The sequence below is a fragment of the Lontra canadensis genome, unplaced genomic scaffold (genome assembly GCF_010015895.1).
Source record: "Lontra canadensis isolate GAN:19392208 unplaced genomic scaffold, GSC_riverotter_1.0 scaffold49, whole genome shotgun sequence".
NCBI lineage: Eukaryota > Metazoa > Chordata > Mammalia > Carnivora > Mustelidae > Lontra > Lontra canadensis.
In genome coordinates, this window is record NW_022631043.1 from 1,491,248 (window position 1) to 1,505,350 (window position 14,103).

General features: G+C 49.4%; 1 protein-coding gene across 4 annotated transcripts in view; it reads left to right on the forward strand.

Annotated features, from left to right (window-relative positions):
- Positions 1-14,103, forward strand: part of PTK2 (protein tyrosine kinase 2) — a 222,223-nt gene that overhangs the window by 154,828 nt on the left and 53,292 nt on the right. For all 4 annotated transcript variants that reach the window (XM_032873471.1, XM_032873467.1, XM_032873472.1 and 1 more), the window contains 5 exons: positions 77-174; positions 8,099-8,183; positions 9,357-9,457; positions 11,053-11,168; positions 12,067-12,167. In XM_032873471.1, the coding sequence (XP_032729362.1) occupies positions 77-174; positions 8,099-8,183; positions 9,357-9,457; positions 11,053-11,168; positions 12,067-12,167 (501 nt within the window). The remainder of the gene's footprint in view (positions 1-76; positions 175-8,098; positions 8,184-9,356; positions 9,458-11,052; positions 11,169-12,066; positions 12,168-14,103) is intronic.

The following is a 14,103-nucleotide window of genomic DNA, read 5'->3' on the forward strand; positions in this document are numbered from 1 at the left end:
GATAATGAAATGAAACCAGCGTCAAGTGTACTCTCAGCGTTTGGAATGTGGTACTTACATATGCCATGTTTTGCAGCCAGGGATTATGAGATTCAGAGAGAAAGAATCGAGCTTGGACGGTGCATTGGGGAAGGCCAGTTTGGAGACGTCCATCAAGGCATCTACATGAGCCCAGTAAGTCCTCTGCGGCAACCAGAAACCTGCGCTACTTTTGACTGTGGCCCCTCGTTTGTCTTCATGAGTCCTCAGTTCTTTGCACCTGTCTTTTACAAAGCTCCTCCTCTGTGTCACCGTATGGCCGTATCAGAAACATAAAAATGGCACACGATGCTCCTAGAGGGCTGGGTCTGCCTTTTATTCGTTTTAATCTCTCAGCCTCTCTCCTCAGTAACCGATTTCGCAGTGATCGTTCCGTAGCACGGAATCGGCAGATAGATGACCAGCGTCAGCAGCAGGAGGCCGCTGTTGCCACCTACTACGTCCTCAAGGAAAGAGCATGAATTTGCCCCAAACTGCCCTCCAGAAGAGAGCAACACATTTTTAAAATTATTTTTTTAATAATAGTGTTCTTGAGGTATAGATCACATACCGTAAAATTCATTTTTTTTAAACATACAACTCAGTGGGTTTTTAGTATATTGATAGAGTTGTACAATCCACCACGCAGTCCTTCTAGAACTTTCTTTGCCCCAGAAAGAATCCCCAACATCAGTTAGCAGTCACTCCCATTCCACCTCCCCCCCAGCCCCTGCAGCCACTCATCTGTTTCCTGCTTCTGTAGTTTTGCCTTTTCTGGACATTTCTTATAAATGGACTCATACGATATGTGGCCTTCGTGGCGGGTTCTTCCAGTCGGCACGCTTTTAGGGGTCACCGCTGAAGCGTTATCGGGACTTCATTTCTTTTCAATGCTGGATAACATTCAATTGGATGGGTAGAACCACTTTTTGTCCGTTTGTCTGTCAATGGTCATTTGGGTTGTGACCATGTCTTGGCTGCTAGGAATCAGGGCTCTCTGAGCACTCCTGTACAGGACCTGTACGTGTGTGAGGAGTTTTCAGCTCTCGTGAGAGCTCTGGGCGTGGAGTTGCTGGGTCACGTGGTAACTGTTCCACCCTTTGACTTACTGCTGAACTGTCTCCAAAGAAGCTGTGCATTTCCATTCCGAACAACAGCGTGTAAGAACACCCCTTTCTCTGTATCCCTGCCAACACTGGTTATCGTGTTTTTGTTACATCAACAATTTTAAAACAGCATTTTAAAATAATAGTACAGGGTGCCTGGGTGGCTTAGTTGGTTAAATGTCCACCTTGGTTTCGGCTCAAGTCTTGATCTCAGGGCTGTGAGTTCCAGCCCAGTATTGGGCTCCACACCTACATGGAGCCTACTTTAAAAAAAAAAAAGAAGATAAAATAATAGTACTTACTTGGTCAAGAAACTTTTTTAACTAACAGGTGTACACAGATGGTGCTGATAAGGGCATACAGACTCTCCCCAACTTACGTTGGTTGCGCTTAAGGGTGGTTCAGCATAGTTTTTCGACTTTATGTTGGTGCAGAAGTGACCTGCATGCAGTAGAAACCATACTTGGAATTTTGAACTTGGATCCTGTCGCAGGCTAGGGGTATACACAGCCCCTGTCCTCATGCAGGGTGGTGGCCGCCAGCATGAGGGCCCATCACCGAGAGACTGACAACCATTCTGTGCCCACACAGCCCTTCTGTTTGTCCCTCCAGTGGAGGGTTCAGTAAACCGCACAGGCTGTCAACACTTCATTGTAAAATACGCTTCGTGTGAAATGACTCTGCCCAGCTGCGGGCCCAGGCGAGCGCTTGCGGGCGCCTGGAAGGTGGGCACGGCTCAGCTATAATGTTAGGGAGTCCAGATGCATTGCACGCACTTTCAGCTTGGGATGTTTTCAACGTGCGGTGGGTTTATCCGGACATGAACTCCATCTCGAGTCAAGGAAGGTCTGTCGTAACACATAGGATTGACCTTTGGTGTGGCCCCTGCTTTGGCAGTTTCCCCAGTAATTCTGTATCTTTCACTTTTTCATATCCTCTACACGTGCACAAGTGACACCGTGATCATTACTTTTGTAACCAAAGAGCTAAAAGGGCTTTCTTTGGTTTTTGTTTCTGTCAGGAACAACAGACAATTGTCACCGTGTCACTAAACAAATTAGAGTTTCCATTTTTTTAAAACTTCAGTTTCGAAAGCCTTTTTCTTTGTACTTAATATACAGTTCTGTCAGTTCTTATGTATTTCTAGCTGTTAACTCTTCTTTAATTATTATTATTATTATTTTTTTTATTTTTTTTTTTTTACTCTGTGTTATCTTCCTAATTCTCTTAACTCTGTTCTTTGGGGCAAAACACAGTAGAAAAAGCCCTGCATCTAAAGTTACTCGAAGACGTGCTAAATTTGCGACTTGGCCGCACCCCGCTGAGAGGCTGGAGACTGTGGCTTCTTGACTCGGAATTCGGGCAGCTGCACATGGTGGCCTCAGAGCTCCCCTTGGTCTCTAGAATTCAGTGACTCACCAGGACCACACAGATAAAGGCAGGGTTATTGGGCATTACTTCATGCATCTTTAAAATAATCCATTTTAGTTGTGAAAATACAAGAGGACATTTTTTAAATACCCATTGTGTAGTTCATTAAATATTTGTTGAATGAGCCCCAGCCCCAGAAAAATATGAGGGTTCACACTTTTTTGTGAGTATCTCCCTGACGTATGCTGTCCACGAATGAGTGTTTATTTTGTTCTTCGTGTCGGTGTCTGATTTTACCGTGCAAAGGAATCTGTTCCTTCCTTGGGGCGCCTGTTAAGTCCCTTTTCCGGATTACGTCCTTCACTGTTCTGTCAGATCACGGAACGGTTCTTGGAGGATTTTTAGTCATCAGTCATCTGCAGCTCCGCACACATCACGGCCAGGAACCTGCCACTGGACCCTCAAGTCATGATTTCAACAACAATTTCTCAGTCTCCCAGCAGGTTACAGCAAAGTGGTGGGGACATAAGAATGAACAAAACAGGCACAATTTCTGCCCCCACGGAACTTAACTTCTCTCTGAGACAGAAAGGAACAGTCAAAAACAAATACACTAAATATCGAGTAGGGAAGAAGAGGAGGTCGGGGTGCTCTCCCCGCGAGATGGTCAGAGAAGGCCTTCTGATAGGTGACACGGAGCAGAGCCCTGAAGCAGGAAGGGAGCCGTCCGCGGGAGGCCAGTGTGGCCGCCGCGGGGGGTGGGGGGTGGGGGCCACGGAAGGTGAGGAGTGGGGTCAGGTGGGCCACGCATGGGCTGCAGTTCATTCAAGGATCCCGTGGACACAGCGTCCTCTAGAGGCTCGCACACGCCATTGCCGCATCTGGCAAGGCAGTCGGGCGTCTTTGTCACCATCTGAGCCTCTGCTGGTCACTTGCAAGTTCTGTCATCATTATGATCTTAGCCTTAAGAACTTGCTTTTAAATCTCTTTTTCTCTTAATTAGTCCTAGAGTAACCCTTCTCTGGATTTATTTGTTAAAGTCTTTTCAGTGCCTGCTAGTTGTTAGTAATTCAGAAGCTGGTCGTGTCTTTTATGGAGGCATAGTGGATGCCAGTGTGGCATTTGCTTTGAACCATTGAGAAGACTTCTCTGTCCCCTAAGTACTGCTTGCATTATAAATGTTTTTAAAAGTTGTACCTTGAGCAATTCCCAGGTATGTTTGAATCTGCCTCTTTTTAAGGTGTTTTTAGGAAAAAACGAAAAACAAAAAACCAGCTTTGCTCAGGTTCTGGTCTGGTCTTGCTCACTTTGAACTGAGTTCTCCAACATTCCGTACTCTGTGACCAGCCCCTCTGGCAGCTCAGCATCCCCCGGGCTCCTGCTGTCCAGCCACAAATGCTGCACCACGGACAGATGACCAGACCCTGGCTCTGTCCGCCGTGGCCTTTCATCCCTGTGCTGCCCACGGAGTCTTGGGTCTAGTGTCCATTTGCAACTGCGGGTCCTTGGAGAGCAGTACTTCTCTGCATATCTTCAGGCTGTCTTGTGTGAAACACTGTGTTCGATATTTGAGTACGAATTCACAGAATAGATGACGGTTTTGTGGTCTTAAGAACCTTCTATTGTTGTTATACAGAATTCCTGTTAAAAAGGACATTTTGTGTCATTTCTGGAGTATACCAGCTGGCCCTGTATTTTGAGATGGAGATAGAATTCGTGGTCCTGGTCCTAAAGACGCTCACCATCTAGTTGAGGAAAACAGTTACTAACTCGTTCAAAGCAAAGTGGTTCCGTGTCAGCCTTGCTGTGTGGCTGGCACCTGTAGGAAGGCTCTACACTCAGACATTGAACCGACAGATCTCGAGCTCCTGTTCCCGTTCTGTGCTAGCAGCGACTGTCCTGCTGGGCACAGGCCACCATCACCACCTGGAGTCCTGCACGCTGCAGGCTAAGAGAGGGACCCACGTCTGTTGTAGTTATTTGACTGTTTATATTTTTCTCATTTGAAAGTGTTTAATATTCTGGAATCGTATGATGTGCAATTAGTGTGAAATCTAAAGTGAATACAATTTAAGCTATTTTTAAGGTGCGCTGCCGCTGACTTGTGAATGGCATCTGCATTCAAAAGAAAGGTTTTAACAGCATTCCTTAACTCAGTAGTTACTGAGCAGCTGCTATGAATTGAGTACTGTTGTAAGGGGACCTTTTTGGCAGACGAGACAACAAGGTACCTATTGTCTTGAAACTTACATCTCAGCGATGGAAAATAGTAATGATGTAAATGGCAGCATCATGTATGTTGTAATGTATGATAAATGTATGATAAAAATGTGTAGAATAAGGACATTGTGATAACCTGAGAGGCCTGTCCCAGACAGTTCTGTGCTCGGAGCTTGTGAGGGTCGCACAGAGCAGCAGGGAGAACATGGCAGGCAGCTGGGCGCTGTTTTAGACAGGATGGTTTGAGCATGAATCTCGGTGCAGATTTCTGGGGCAGGAGCTTTCCAGTCAGGCAGAACAAGGAGGGCAGCCACGGGAAATGATACTGGAGCGTAGAAAATGAGGCTAGGTGTACGAGGTTTGGGTGAAGAGGGGCTCTGGGATGCCACAACAGGGGGCTGGGCTTTTTCTCCCAAGTGTCCTGGGGACAGGAGGTGCCTCAGGGAGAGTGGGTGCAGAGAGAGCCCACAGCAGTGGCGGGGGCTGGGCAAGTGGCTGTCAGATGCACGCTGTAGGCAGGAAACTTGGGTCCTGCTCCTGGATTGTTGGATCATGGGAGCCGAGGGAAACTGAGGAGTCAAAACTGACTGGTAGGTTGTTGACCTTGAGCATCTGCGTGACTTCCATGTCCCGAGTGAGGTGGAAACGGCTAAGGAGAGGAAACGCGTCTGGTAGTGGGTGTATTAGTGAGGGCTCCCCTGGAAACAGAAGGCTGTGGGTGCCTTCAAAACAGGCTTGTTAGGAGTTGGCTCATGTGGTCCTGGAAGTTGATGTCATCAGATCTGCAGCTGGAGGCCCAGGAGAGCTGATGGCTTCTTGCTTCCAGTCTGTGCCTGAAGACCTAGGACCCAGCATAGCCAGTAGAGGTATAGTCCAAAGAGTGGGGGAAAAAAACAGTGTCCCAGCTCAAAGGTAATTGGGCAGAAGAAATTCCCTCTTATTTAGAAGAGAAGATCAGCTCTTTGTTCTAGTCAGGCCTTCAGCTGATCAGATGCGGCCCACCACATTAGGGAGGGCAACTTGCTTCACTCAACCTATTGTTAAATCCATCCAGAAACACTCAGAATATGCTTGACCAAATTACCTGGGCACCCTGTGGCCCAGTCAACTTGACACATAAAAAGAACCATCACAGTGGGATATCTGGAGTTTTGTTTTGGTCGTATCAACTTTAAAGTAACTTTGCTGTGTCCTCGTCAAGATAGGGCATGGGGTGGGGTGGATGTCAGAGTCTGGGCCGAAAGACAAAGGGAGGGCTGGAGAGAGAATTTGGAAGTCAGTGCAGATGTAGGACTTGGCGCTCAGTGAGATGGCCACACGTCGGGCTGGCCCTGGGATTGAGCCCTGGGACGTTCCTGCCCTGAGGAGGCAGGAAGCAGTGTCTTGTCTCCCCACTGTCCTCGCAGGCCAGTCGTTCCTGCTGAGGCTGCTGTTTACATGGACGGTGACTCACGACCGTAGCAAGGACTCTTCAGAGAGAGCTTGGCAAATTCAGGCTTCATCTGGGCTCGGGAATCTGGGGTGGGAACCATTTCAAGGCCACATCGTGTGATAAGCAGCAGCTCCATCCCGAGCTGCTGCCGCTCCCTGCTGCCTGTCACACGTACACGCTGCCCCAGTCCCTGTCACAGAGGGGACATGCCACTTACCAGCAGGGCGACCTTGGGCAAGCCGCTAGATCCGTCAGCCTCTGCTGGCCTGTCTATGAAATGGGGATCCCGGACCGGCCTGGAACTCGTCCGGCCGTCTCACAACCTGTAGGCCCAGTGAGATACTTTACAAAAAGGACAGAAATGTCCAAAACCTGTGGAGAATAAAGATGGCGAGATCGTACAGTCCTCTGGGGCCTCGTGGCTGGAAGCTCACTCCTCACACCCCCGTGATGGTGCCTTGGCCTGACCTCCTCTCTTGGGGTCCTCCGGGGAGGGAGGGAGTCAGGACCCAGCAGCCACGGTGAGGAGACCTGAGGCGGCGCTTCTTGGACCTTTTTCCGTTCACTGCGTCCTCCTGCTTCTCTCTCCCCCATCCTGTCCTCCTTGTCCTTTCTGCCTCCTTAATGGGACGTGAGGCCCGACAGTCTCCCGCAGGAGGAGTCCGTGGTCCCGGCAGAGACCAGGTGGGGGCGGGCGGAGCTGAGCGTCCTGGCGTTGATAATGAGACCCACGCGCGGTGTTACTCCATCGAGGTCAGGAATGACCTCATTTCCTATCTGTCTTAAGCTCTATCTTTTGAACTCGTTCAAGAAAACATCACCTTCTTCTGTAGGCGGGTCCACGCGCCTTCTTGGTTTCCCTCCCCGTTGCCAGTCACGCTCTTAGTCACTGCGCGTCTCCCCTTCTCCCTGAGCTCCGCGCTGCAGGGCGCCCGGGTGAGTGCTCCGTCCGCCCCAGCAGCTCCTCCAGCCTGAATCTGACCCTGAACTCCACCCCATTCTCCTCCCGCTCTCCTGTGTGGCTCTCCTGTGTGGCTTCGCTGCCTCTCATGCGCCTCCAGGCCTAAGTCCGAGCTGAGCTGCTGCTTCCCTTTGTCTCACCAGAAAACTGAACCTGACGTCTCATTGCCAGCGCAACGCCCACCCTGTCCCTCCTGCACTGCCGCAAACAAGTCCCAGCCGCCAGCCTCTCACCACGCCTGCCCTCAGGTCCCAGAGCATCCGTGACCCCGGCTGTGCCCCTGGCCAGCTCTCGGCAATCCCTCCCGCCCTCCTTTGGTTTTTTGTTGTCCTGGTCTCTGCTTCGCACATCCGGACATGCTCCTTCCTTGTCCACAGCGCCGTTACCCACTAATGTACCCTGTGATCGCCTGGTTTCTTGTGTGTGTTGTCCCTTCCTAGCGGGAAGGCGACCTGGGGCAGAACAGGGAACTTGGCTGCCTGTTGTTCAGTGTGCACCCTGAGCGCCTGCGAGGCGGCCTGGCCGGTAGCAGGACGTGAATATGTACAGTGAAGGAACAAACGACCTACAACATGTTAACGTTGCCTGGACGTTTTTTCTGGGGACTTTGTAGAGTATTTGAAGTGTTCCTCTTGAGATTTTCAGTTCTGATTCTGTCTGGTCCGGAATCCACGTAGTTGCCAGTCACGCAGCTTTTTGTGAACGTGCCCATTGATGCGTAAAAAGAAGCTCTTTTTGCGGGGCGCCTGGGTGGCTCAAGGGGTTAAGCCTCTGCCTTCGGCTCAGGTCATGATCCCAGGGTCCTGGGATCGAGCCCCGCATCGGGCTCTCTGCTCAGCGGGGAGCCTGCTTCCCCCTCTCTCTCTGCCTGCCTCTCGGCCTACTTGTGATCTCTGTCAGATAAATAAATAAAATCTTTAAAAAAAAAAAAAAGAAGAAGAAGAAGCTCTTTTTGCATGTGTGTGTGATTCTGAAATTTCCCCAACACAGGAGAACCCAGCGCTGGCGGTTGCAATTAAAACATGTAAAAACTGTACTTCGGACAGCGTGAGAGAGAAATTCCTTCAAGAAGCCTGTAAGTTTCTATAAATTTCTGTGGAACTCCCTGTGACTTCTTACCTGTGAAATGCAAGTGGTCTCTGCGGAAGTAAGGACAATAACACTCTGACTTGTCTGTGGTGACCGCATTACTGTCTCACCTTGCAAATTAATACCCGTATCTGTAGAGGCGCGTGTCCACACGTCGCTCCAGGTAAGCCGTGGTGTTCGGGGTGTGAGGACACAGATCACTGTCCCCGTATCCTTTGGGACCCGTGTGGTGGAGCATAAGGTGGCCCTGGGACTAGGCAGACATAGAAATGAGTCTTACCCGCCGGCCCCCTGGCCCTAGAGTTCGGGATGAGCAGGACAGACACGGTCCCCGCCTGAGGGAGCTCACAGACCAGGGAGAGAGCCGGGACCACGCCCCATGCCCTCACCCTGCCTCACAGCCGCCCCTGCGGCTCCCCACTCACGCGTCCGGGATGAGGCTGTGGGGAGGGTCTGTGTGGGTAGCCATTCTCTGCCAGGACCTTGTCCTGTCCTTTTCACCTGCCCTCAGGCTGGGGCGCCCTCCCTGCTTTCATAGCACTTGTCCCGTCTCATCTGACCACGTATTTAGAGTAGTTTCTCCTCAGGAGGTTTTGTCACAGGACCACATTCTCTCCTTCCTAAGTATTTGAAACTAAATAACATTGCCTAGAAATTAGTATTGCCCTCTCTCAGCTTCAGGCTCCACGGGGCTAGGACCGTGTCTGCTGTGCTCACCGCCCAGTCCCGTGCGCAGCACAAGACTGAACCCATCAGGTGCCCAGTAGACACTGGTCGTGTGATTGAGTCCCAGGGTCCCTCATTACATGGACATGGAACAAATGCCTTCTACCGACCATTTCAGGAAATATTTACCACCCAACCGTCCAGTAAATTAATAAGTCATAGAGTAAGTCAAACTGACTATTAGTATATTATCATTTTCATCAAAATCGTATTGTACTTCTGTCAAAACAAAACAAATCAAAACAAAAACAAAAACAAGTCTGTCTTTAATCCCGTTCTAGATCTCTGCCAGGACAAAACAGACCCTGGCAATGACTTCTGTCTTAACTAGTTCGTTTCCAGAGAGCGCCTCGGCCACGAGAGCACAGACGACCGTGGCCACCCTTACTTACTGCTGTGTCAGAGAATAACCTGGACAACTGTTTCTCCCTAGTGACGATGCGCCAGTTTGACCACCCTCACATTGTGAAGCTGATCGGCGTCATCACGGAGAACCCCGTCTGGATAATCATGGAGCTGTGCACACTCGGAGAGGTACCTGACCCACACCTGGCTGTCCCGGCACTGCCAGCCCCTTTGTCACAGCGACAGTGGAATGAATGACAGTCCCGTGCTTGGCGTTCGTTCAGCCGCCTCCAGTGTTTGGTGTCCTTTGTGTAAGGGGTTGGGGTATGTGAAGGACACCCTTGTGGTTCGGGCTCAGAGACTATAGCGTCGTCATCGTTAAGTTCCCAAGTCATGCCCTGACTCAGTGCTGGAGGCAGTGGTGACCCCGTGGATCTGTCTTCCTCTCTGGTGCTGCCGCCTGATGCTAGCCCCGGGGTCTGAGGATAAAAGGGGTGCTCTTAACGAATGCAGGCAAATGAATGCTGCATCTCGGTAAACCTGCACTTCCTTACCGTTTCAGAATTCGTTTTATGGCATCTTTCACACCAACCCATATTAGTCACAGTTTCTTTTGAAAATGTGAGTAACATATGTGGACAGATCTCCTTACTTGACTTCCCTGGAACACAGAAATTCTTGCTTACTGTGTCACCGTCACCTGGAAACTTATTAAAAGCCAGATTCTTGGGCCCCCGCCCAGGCCTGGCGGATCAGGCCCTCCGCAGGGCAGGCAGTCTGTTCTTGGGCACCTGTTCTCCGGGCCACGCCGTAGCCCGCCTGCTTGCAGATGGACACAAGTCCGTTCTCCAGGTGTCCACACTTCACCTTCTGGTACTAAAGCTCAGTAATTTAGCCTGAAACGTTACCTACATTCCTTCACTTCTAAAGGACACCAAGCACAGTTTGGCTTTCCGTGGAGATAGGGGTTCTGGTGAGCGGGTGTCAAAGGGCAGTTTGGGCCCATGTGCCTCCTTTCCTCCGGGCCCCCCGCTGCTCTGCTCCGCACTCGATAACCTCGTTTGCTGGGCGAGATGACTTCAGGCTTCTACAGCAGCATTTCTTCCTCCGCCCTGCCTTTCCGAATAAAACAGAGAGCTTACATATATCTTTCATTCACAGTATTTTTCCGCTTTTGCCTTTGGGGAATTTGCTGATTTTTCTGGCTTAAACTGTTACTAAGTATTTCTCCTTTGTGTACTGATTTTGTAGAATTAGAGTTCAGTTCAGCCGCCTTCCTTTGCCATGCTGGCATTTAGCTGAATTGGTCATGACAGTGGTAATAAGGACTTACAGGCCCCGTGGGGTAAATACCCAACACCTTTCTGTACCTGAAACTTGCTGGAGGAGGCCGGGAGAACTTCTTGCCTCCCCTTCCTCATCACCTTATCCTCAGGTCTGCCTGGGGTGTGGGCGTGCTGGTACATGCGGGCCAACTCGGTCCTTGGTCCTCCCAGCTCTTTGCTAGCAGTAGTTCACACTCTCTTCATTTCCTTGCAGCAACTTCCTGTATTTTTTCAGAAATTTGTCCACAGTCATGAAGAGTTCAGTTTTTGAATAGGATTCAAATAACCATCATTTCTGAGCTAATATGTTTCATTCTGCCCCTTCATCTTAGGGGAGAATTGAAGCCATTCTCATAAAAGTGTGTTTGGAAATGGGCAGTACTGTTGAATATAGCTCCTTGGCTGTTGATGTCTGTTCTCTGTCACTCATTTTTTTTTATCTTGTTCGCTGTTCCAAAGCTGAGGTCATTTCTGCAAGTAAGGAAGTACAGTTTGGATCTGGCGTCTCTGATCCTTTATGCCTATCAGCTTAGTACAGCTCTTGCGTATCTGGAGAGCAAAAGATTTGTGCACAGGTAAGATCCAGTCATAAAGCTGGCAAGCTGCCCTCCGGGCGGGGGAGGGGTGTAGTGGGGAAACCGGAAGGAGGAGACGCTCGGTGTGCCCTGTGAGCCTTTCTACCCCTGGACTCTGCGGTGCGTAGACAGTATCGGGAAGGCAGGCGGCACCTGTCCTGGTCCAGGCAAGACCCAAGGCCCGTTTGTATGCACGTTTAGAAGGTTTTCCTCCCATTAAGTGTGAACGTTGCCTTCGGGCCAGTTCTCTCCTCCGCAGATGCTACTGAAAGCCTGTACGTGGCCCCAGAGTTGTGAGCACGTGGACCTAAAACAGACACTGGCCCCGGGCTCCCGGAACCCAGAGGGTCATGCGTGACGTCTGGGGGGTGCTATGGCATTTCTGTTTCTCATCCGAGGCCCTAGTTGGAATACAAGGGAAAGCCCTTCCGGTTTGCCCACTACTTTGTTACCCAGCATGAAAATAAATTCCATCAGCCGAATCATGGACAAGGGTTTGGATGACGGCTTTTACTTCCAGTGATGAGATCTCTTTGTAGCGGCAGGGTTACGAGCTCAGTCGTGCAGCCTCTCTGTTGATGCAGGTGCTAATACGATTGTAGGAAAAGTCAGAATGCTTTTTTTATGCATTATTCTCAAATATTTGTTATTTGAGAATATATTTTGCTGCCGATCAAAACACTAATCATCATATTAATGAGTAAATATCTGGCAGAAGGAATATACTTGAAGTAAAATCATAAAAGTGTCCTTTTTTCAGTGCATAATAAATCTGTTTGCATTGTCTATAAGCTGTCTTTCAAAGTGCCTATCAGTGTGTCTTTATATAATATAGATGAGTTTGTGGGTTTGTTTCTCCTTGTATTAAAATTTATTGTCCCAAATTCTTTCTTATCAGGGACATTGCTGCTCGGAACGTTCTGGTGTCCTCAAATGATTGTGTAAAACTAGGAGACTTTGGATTATCCCGATACATGGAAGACAGTACTTACTATAAAGGTAAGGAGTCAGAGCAATAAAGAGGCAGTAAGCGCAGAATCTTTAAGGATTTTTATTTCCTAAAAAAGTGTGTCTTTAGTAAACTCAGCTGATTTTCGGCAGAGGCATAAAATAAGTTCAGTAGAAGAAAGACAGCCTTTCAATCCATGGGGCCAGAGCAGTCAGACATCCAGAGACAAAGAAGGGACCTCAGCTTGACTCACCCCGTGGGTCAGGGGATCTTAGGCTTAAAGCTGTAAAACTTTTAGGAAGGACATAACGAGTCAATCGTTGGGGTCTAGGGCTAGACAAAGGGTCCTTAGACCTGACACCGAAAACATGATCCATAAAAGGAGACACTCGGTCGATGGGATTTCATCGAAATTGAAACTCTCAGTTCTGCAAAACACCTGTTCGGGGGTGGAAAGGGAAGGTGCAGACCTGGAGGATCTCTGCCAGGCGCAGGGCCCGCCCGTAACCATGAGCGATTCCACAAAGGACTGGTGTCCACAGGGTAGAATGAGCTCTCAGAATTCATCAGGGAAAACAAGAATATGACATGGGCAAACGGTGGAAAGAGAGGCTTCACTGAAGAGGGTATGTGGAGGGCAGAGAAGCCCGGACAGAGGCTCAGACCGTGACAAGGTATCATTGCCCACATGTCAGAACGGCTAAAATTAAAAATAGTGATAACACCAAATGCTGGCAAAGATGCAGAGAAACTGGATCACTCCCAGATTGCTTGTGAGAATGTAAAATGACAGAGCCGCTCGGGAAGAGCTTCCCAGATCCCTGCTGAGTCAGCTGTGCAGCTGCCGGACAGTCCAGCGGGCACACTCCTGAAGCGAGAACTGCCGTGCACACGAAACCTGCATTTCAGTGTTCACTACAACTGTATTTCCAGTGGCCAAAACCTAGAATCAGCCCAGACGTCCCCAGCTGGCGAACGCAGTCAGACACCTCCACAAGTGGGGCAGGTGCCTTGACCCGGTGGAAGCAGTCGGGCCGAGGACTCCAGTCAGCTCACCCAGAGACTTCCGTCAGCTGGCTTCAGAGTGGAAATCTAGCTCATGTGATTCTTCTTCAAATGTGCCAATTTTGGAATCAGTCTGACTTGGTTCTTTAAATTGTTATACAACAAATATTTTTATTAACAAATGTTTCTATTCCTGATATTTCAGCTGTGGTTTGGATTATAAATCCATATTATGCTCTTAGTATATATTCTAATTCTTACTACCACTTTAAAAGGCCAGTTTCTTTCTCACTTTTTAAAATTCTTGTATTGTGGCAAAATGAGATTTTTACATACAAAACTAGTTTCCCTCATCTTACTGTAGGGCTGATGACTGTTCCCTTTCCATGTGCCTTCCGTACGCCACAGCCCAAAGCGGTCTCAACCGAGATTTGCTGCCGTGTGAGAAGAGAATTCTTGGGATGTTCATTCATTTCAATTAGTCATTTAATGTAAAGATGATCAAGCAGCTCTCTGCTGTTTTAAAATACATTTGCTGTCCAGGTCAAGCCCTGAGCAGTCCAGGTCCCGGACTCCCAGTAAGGAGCTGACCTCCAAGCAGTGCGGCGACGGAGCCTTCGTGTCATGCACACGGCGTTTAAAGTGAGCCGTTGACACGTTCATGTATTCCTCATCCTCTCGGACAGGTGCCTAAGTCCAGACCCCATTGGGCTGCAGGAGGACACCCCCTAGAAGCTGGGGATCTTGGGGGTTCAGGATGCAGGAGTAAGTAGTTTAGAAGGAATCGAGCCGAAGATTTGACTCCACTTGTTGTGAAGGTGCTTGAGGTTAAGTGGGAAAAAAGAAGTGACTCGGATGAAATTATCTCCTGCTTGAAGGGACTCAGAGGCACGCGTGGCTCACAGGAGGAGTCCGAATGAGGCCGGCAGAGCACAGACACCTCTGTGAACCTAGGCTCCCTCCCACGTGGACTCCCGCTCC